Genomic DNA, 6715 nt, shown 5'->3' with positions numbered 1-6715 from the left:
TCATGTGATAGAACAGGTATAATTGCAAACTATATAGACAATAGTCCAAAGGGGCTTACAGAGGCTGAAATGGTGTGGATTGAATCTGTGGAAGGTGAGAATAGTAACAATGAGCTTTAGATGAGTCTTTACAGAATGAAGTTTCAATAGGAAATGCAAAGCTAAAAAAAAAAAAAAAAAAAAAGGAAATGCAAAGCTGACAAACTAAGTTCCGATGGGACAATAACTTGAACAAGAATGTGGAGGTAGGAATTCTTCAGTTAACTATTGAAATCAGAGAGATCAGTGGGTAGTAGATAATAAGTAGAAAAGGAATCTGGAAAAGAAGAGGGTGAGATGACTACAGATAGTCATCTATCTTTTGAATAATTCAAAAGACAATTTGAATGTGCCTAGAATGTTTGGCAGCAGGCCTATTTTTTCTAAGTGCCTCTATCTGCACCTCTTGGTGTCTTCTAACATCTTCCATCAATCCCCTTTCTATTAGCCCCCTGATTCAATCTCTCTTCTCTGTGCATCAGATTCCAAAGCCTCAAGAGCTTTGTATGGCAGATAAAACTTTTTTTTTGCTATTGTGAAAATAAATTAAAAGCAGTCAAATAAAACAAGACTCAAGAGATAAATTAGTCATTTAGCCAATTAGTTTCCAATGAATTGGCCATTTGGAAAATTGACTTGCTTTTATGGTAATAAGGCCAAAAACAGTGTGAGTGTAAAATTATCATCCAACCTGGGATACTCTTCAGATGGTAAGAGAGTGCTGTCCATGATTACACTGGGAAGACAGGCATAGTATCTGTAGACCATAGGGCTATCCACAGCAAACTATGAAGGGCACTGACTTTAGGAAAACATCTGACAGTTTGGGGATGACAACCAGCTTCCTGCCACCATCTTACTCTCCTGAATGTGGGTACTCTTCTTTCCTTCACACTGGGGTATAATGTCCATAAGGCCAGATTATGTTAAGTCCCCATTCAAGTATAATATCTCACCTATCATTCTATGTATCATGGGCTTCGATAGATATAGGCTGACTTCATAGGACAGGTAAAGAACAGGTGTGGATTGCGTGGCACAGGTACAGCCACAGATGGAGACCTGTGAGGGCCCTCAGAGTCACTAGGGAAGTATAGGTCTGCAGTTGGAGATAGAGCACCAAAAGTAGCTTCCCTCCCCTGACCAAATTTCCTCACACTATGGCAGCTGGCCCTTATCTAGTCTTGTTCCCAAGCTCCCTATTTGTTTTTTTTTTTAATTGTGAGCTTGGGAACTGTTCCAGAGCTGGCTTGTGAGTTCCCCTGGGAGTGATCAGCCTCACCCTCCTTGTTCAGGTTCAGTGTTAAGTGCCTGCATGGGCAGTGGGAGACAGCTGCAATCTGGGCTAGAGGCAGCTTGTGGGAGGTGGATGGGTGTCTGTGGGTGGGCTGGATGCACAGGTGCTGGTTCTGTGGCCACATGCCCACCACGATCTCCTTGACTAACTCTCCTTTCTTTCTTTTCCCTTTTGCTGAGAAGAAGCTATTGTCTATCTGAGCCTTACTGTCTGAGATAGAGAGCCTCAGGAGGGCTAATGGTGACAAGAACTTTGGTAGCCTGTTTGAAAGGTGATTGGGGGGCTGGGGAAGTGAGCTTGAGGGCTCCTCCTTCTCTCTTCTGACCCCGTAAGTACAAACCCAAGGAAGGACAATGAAGTTATTTTGCTGTTAGAAATTCCTCCACAGGATATCTGCTGGGTTTTTTCTTCCAGAGATCCCACTCAAAGGTGAGTGAGGGTTTCTCTATCACATCCTTATCTCTTCCTTGCAGTTTCTATTACTGGTTGCAGGTAATTTCTCTATTTCTATCTGTTTATCAGCATTTCATCTTCTTCCTATTGTCTGTCTCCTTCAGGTTTTCTTTTTGGGAGGGGAAATGAAGGGCTTGAGTATATTCTTTCTAGTATTGTGCCTCTTTCTGATCTTTTTTCTATTCCCCTTCTTTTGATCTATTTCTTTATCCCTCTGTCTGGATTAGGGGACTCAGTGATAGGTTCCTGGGTTAGAGAATGATCTAAAGCAGAAAGGCAAAGAATAAGTGGAAAGAAGTGCTAGCGAAAGAGAGGCAGAAGGAGTTGTTTGCATATTATAGTTAATCATTCAACAACATTTACTGAGAGTAAAATATGTGCATGTATACATTATAGGTTCTAAGTGGGAAAGTAGAAAACAAATCCAGGTGAATTAAATGTGGCATGCCTGATGGTGTTAAGTGTTCCGAGAAGCACAAGGGCAGGAAAGAAAGACTTCTACTCCAAATAGGTGTTGAGTAAGACCTGGTTGAATAGGTGAGAAGAAGGTGAGGGAACGATGTTGACCATATCTGGGAAGAGCCTCCCATGAGGAAGTTAGGGCATGTACCAACTCGTCCTGAAATGCAGGGAGGCCAGTGACACCAGAGTAGAGGAAATTCTAGGGAAAGCAAAAGAAAAGGAGGTCTGGGTGATGATGGAGGGCTAGCTAGATGAGTCTTCCTTTATTCTTAAACCATTTCATCTTTTATTTTACAGAAACAACTTCACTCTAGTACTATGTACATAGACTAGAGTGGGAACAAGGACAGAGGGAGAGGCAAATACAATTAAGGGCCATTGCTATCATCTAGGGAAGCAGCAATGACAGCATAGTCAGCTGGAACCTGCAGGAATGAGATGTGGACGGAAGTGATTACATTCTTCAGGAAGAGCCAGCAGGGGTTCTGATAGGATGTGCGTGAGAAGAGAGGATTCAAGGACACCTCATGTTTTGCATCCTGGGCAACTGACAGAGATACCATAAGTTGAGCTGGGAAGAGAGGAAAACAGATATTTCTGCAGGGGAGACCAAGGGTTCTGTGGTCAGTTTAGGTAGGAAAAGCTCATTGGACATCCAATGGAGGTGTTGAATATAAGCAGATACAAGAATCAGAGTTCAGAGGAGCTGTCCAGGAAGGGCGAGAAATGTCATTAATCACCTAGGTAGTATTGTATTATAAAACTTGGAAGGAAGGAAAGGTATGGAGTGAATCTCTTTGAAGATGCATGTGGCTGAATGCCTCTGCACACAGTTGGTAAAGTTCGTTGTCCTCAGCACAGGAGGAAGAACTTCTGATGTGTGGTCTGGGGGACTTGGTTTGTTCAGTTTATTTGTTCAGTCTGGAGCTAATATATCCCAAATGGTATTTGAAGGCTATGGGAACAGTGGTTTACTCTTGTAGAACAGCCCTCCCCAACATCGCACCTGGATGTTAGTCGTGGCAAGGATACTTGGGCACATCTTGGTGGGTACAAGCCAGACCATAGTCCATTATGTAGGTACAGCTCATGGAAGCCTGCCTTCTTGGTGGTGAATCTATGTAGGCCCCATCTAGTTTAGGAAATTACCAAGTCTTTACACAGAGAGCATGTCCTATGGGGTTGTCTCATTTCCTCTTTGTAGGGAGGTAAGGTAGATATTAATACACCCCACATAAACAACTGCTAGATGCTGCTATCATGCATTTATGGAAGAATCTTTATCTTTTAAAAATACCTGAGATATTTCTTACTAGATCACTCACCCTTAGAGGAAGGATCTCCATAGTGAACTAGTACATTCAGGTCAAGAACAGTGCTCCTGCAATTGAAAGAGGAGTCTTTCTGAAGACTGAAAATGAAAATTTCAGTCTTATATCACTTCATCATGTATTATTCAGTCACCACATATGTATTGAGGTTATACTATGACCTGGGAAACCATTCTAGAATCTGCCAATTTCACTGTGAATAATAAATGGTGCCTATGTTCCAGTGGGATGAGACAGACCATAAAAGTAGAGAAATGTAAGCAATGTGTGTTAAATGGTGTAAGTGCTATGGGAAAAAACAAGAGCAAGGAAAGGCTTGTGAGTGCAAGACAGTTTTTTTTTCAAGACAGTTTTAGTCTTAATATGACCTTCACAGAAGTCATCTCTATGGAGGTAGACATTTGAGTAAATATCTGAAGCAGGTGAGAGAAGTCTGGGGAGAGAACATTCCAAAGAGAAATAAACAACAAAATCCCAAAGGTGGGAGTGTATCCAGTTTGTCCAAGAAAACTCAAGGAAGCACAGTGAGCAAAGGGGGGCATGGTAGGAGATGAGGTTGGAGGTACTGGTGTGTGTGTGTGTGTGTGTGTGTGTGTGTGTGTGTGTGATATACATAGAGCCTTGCCACTGCAAGGAATCATTTTTATTTGGAGTAATTTTAGTAGACATGGACATACTATCAGCAAGAGAGTTATATCATGTGACATATTTTTAAAGATTCATTTAAATTGCTACAAGAATAGACTCAAAAGATTTAAGGACAGAAGCCAGAAAACTGGGAAAGAGCCTATAATAATCCACCTGAGACAGGATAGTGGCTTGGACCAGGGCACTTGCAATGGGGATGATGGGAATCAATTGGATTCTGAGTATTCTGAATGTAGAACCAAAAGGCTTTTCTGGTGGTCTAGATCTAGGGAACTAAAGACATAGAAAAATTTTAAATGATTCCAAGATGTTAGGCCTGAACAAAATAAGAACATCTCAAGTCTCTGTTAATTTCCCTTATTGTTAACACATGTAAATTATCTCTTGGACATGAAATAGCCCCACTCCTATTGGAGATAGTTTCTTGAGTCTGGATAATCCCAGCTAAAAAGAATCATGCCATATAAGGAAAACCAATATTTTCCTGCTAAAGGAGGATTGCCCAATCCTATGACACATAAAATAATTCGGTTCCTATTATTTTTTATATGAACATATGCAAATATAGATATGTAGCCCAATTCTATGATCTAGCAAATAGCCTATAATCCATGTCACAGGAACATGAAAGAGCACTCTCTTTTATGTACCAAAGCACATGTTGTTCAGCTGTGATGAATTACAAAAGATACAACTGACTGAAGAAGAAGTCAGAGATAAATAAAGACATGCCATTCAATCTCAGAATTTCTCTATTCATGTTCTCAGGTGACGGTGAACAACTGGGCCATGGAGATATGGTTGAACCGAACATCTATAGATGGCTTCATCCTCTTGGGCATCTTTTCCCATAGCCAGACTGATCTTGTCCTATTCTCTGTGGTTATGGTGGTCTTCACAGTGGCCCTCTGTGGGAATGTTCTCCTCCTCTTCCTCATCTACATAGATCCTCGGCTTCACACACCCATGTATTTCTTCCTCAGTCAGCTCTCTCTCATGGACCTCATGTTGGTCTGTGCAAATGTGCCAAAGATGGCAGTCAACTTCCTGTCTGGCAGGAAGTCCATCTCCTTTGTGGGTTGTGGCATACAAATTGGCTTTTTTGTCTCTCTTGTGGGATCTGAGGGGCTCTTGCTGGGACTCATGGCTTATGATCGCTATGTGGCCATTAGCCACCCACTTCACTATCCTATCCTCATGAGTCAGAAGGTCTGTCTCAAGTTTGCTGGGAGTTCCTGGGCCTTTGGGATACTAGATGGAATTATCCAGATGGTGGCAGCCATGAGCTTACCTTACTGTGGCTCAAGGATTGTGGATCATTTCTTCTGTGAGGTGCCAGCTTTATTAAAACTGGCCTGTACAGACACATCCCTTTTTGACACTCTGCTCTTTGCTTGCTGTGTCTTTATGCTGCTTCTTCCCTTCTCCATTATTGTGGCCTCCTATGCCCATATCCTGAGGGCTGTGCTCCACATGTGCTCTGCTCAGGCCCGTAAAAAGGCCCTGGCCACCTGTTCCTCCCACCTGACAGCTGTCTCCCTCTTCTATGGGGCAGCCATGTTCATCTACCTGAGGCCTCGGCGCTACCGGGCCCCTAGTCATGACAAGGCGGTCTCTATCTTCTACACAGTCCTTACTCCTATGCTCAACCCCCTCATTTATAGCTTAAGAAACCAAGAAGTGATGGGGGCCCTGAGGAAGGGGCTGGATCATTGCAGGATTGGCAGCCAGCACTGAGCACAATGGCACCTGGTGCTTGGTGTTGCCACTACTTGGTTGCATTACATTGGTAAGTCACTCACTCTGTTTGTTTCCTCAATAAAACAGAATCATGGGCAGCCTGGGTGGCTCAGCTGTTTGGCACTGCCTTTGGCCCAGGTTGTGATCCTGGAGGCCTGGGATCAAGTCCAACGTCGGGCTTCCTGCATGGAGCCTGCTTCTTCCTCTGCCTATGTCTCTGCCTCTCTCTCTCACTCTGTGTCTCTCATGAATGAATAAATAAAATCTTAAAAAAAGAGAGAATCATGACACCTGCACTACCTCATAGGGATCACGACATGTAAATCTAAAGTATCGCGAAGAAGCAAGGCATAGATATTACTGTCATTATTAATAATTTTGAAAGTTTTAAATTAAATTTACCTATTTCTTAAATCTTTTTGGTTATAACTTGTTTTATTGCCGGGCACTGTAATTGAATATTTAGCCTAACAAATATGGACAATTTAAGTGGAAACTTCCTAGAGGGCAGAAATTGAGTTTTTATAATTATTCATGGTTAGTTCCTAGTCTTCTCCCATGTTACATTAAAGGATTGATAAAGCTTTCTGTAGGAAATGTAAATGTATCCCTACAGTTTAGAAATTACTTGCATATTTCTATTAAGAAACAAAACATGAACAGAGAGGAAGGGAAGGAAAGATAAATTAGATAAAAACAGAGAAAGAGGCAAACATAAGAGAATCTTAACTATAATAGAAGCAAA

At 42.0% G+C, this 6715-nt stretch overlaps 1 protein-coding gene across 1 annotated transcript; it reads left to right on the top strand.

The window, feature by feature from the left end:
• The first annotated feature begins 4921 nt into the window (after window positions 1-4921).
• Window positions 4922-5967, top strand: LOC144321560 (olfactory receptor 2V1). The gene has a single exon (XM_077910929.1). The coding sequence runs from the start codon at window positions 5020-5022 to the stop codon at window positions 5965-5967; it is 948 nt and encodes a 315-aa protein (XP_077767055.1). The 5' UTR covers window positions 4922-5019.
• Window positions 5968-6715: the final 748 nt, after the last annotated feature.

This window comes from Canis aureus, chromosome 10, assembly GCF_053574225.1.
Source record: "Canis aureus isolate CA01 chromosome 10, VMU_Caureus_v.1.0, whole genome shotgun sequence".
In the NCBI taxonomy this organism is placed as follows: Eukaryota; Metazoa; Chordata; class Mammalia; order Carnivora; family Canidae; genus Canis; species Canis aureus.
Note: the sequence above shows the minus strand (reverse complement) of the source record. Positions and strands in the feature narration are given on the sequence as shown.

What these genes read in the sequence shown, in the direction of transcription:
- LOC144321560 (XM_077910929.1), top strand. Translation starts at nt 5,020, where the DNA reads ATGGAGATATGGTTGAACCGAACATCTATAGATGGCTTCATCCTCTTG.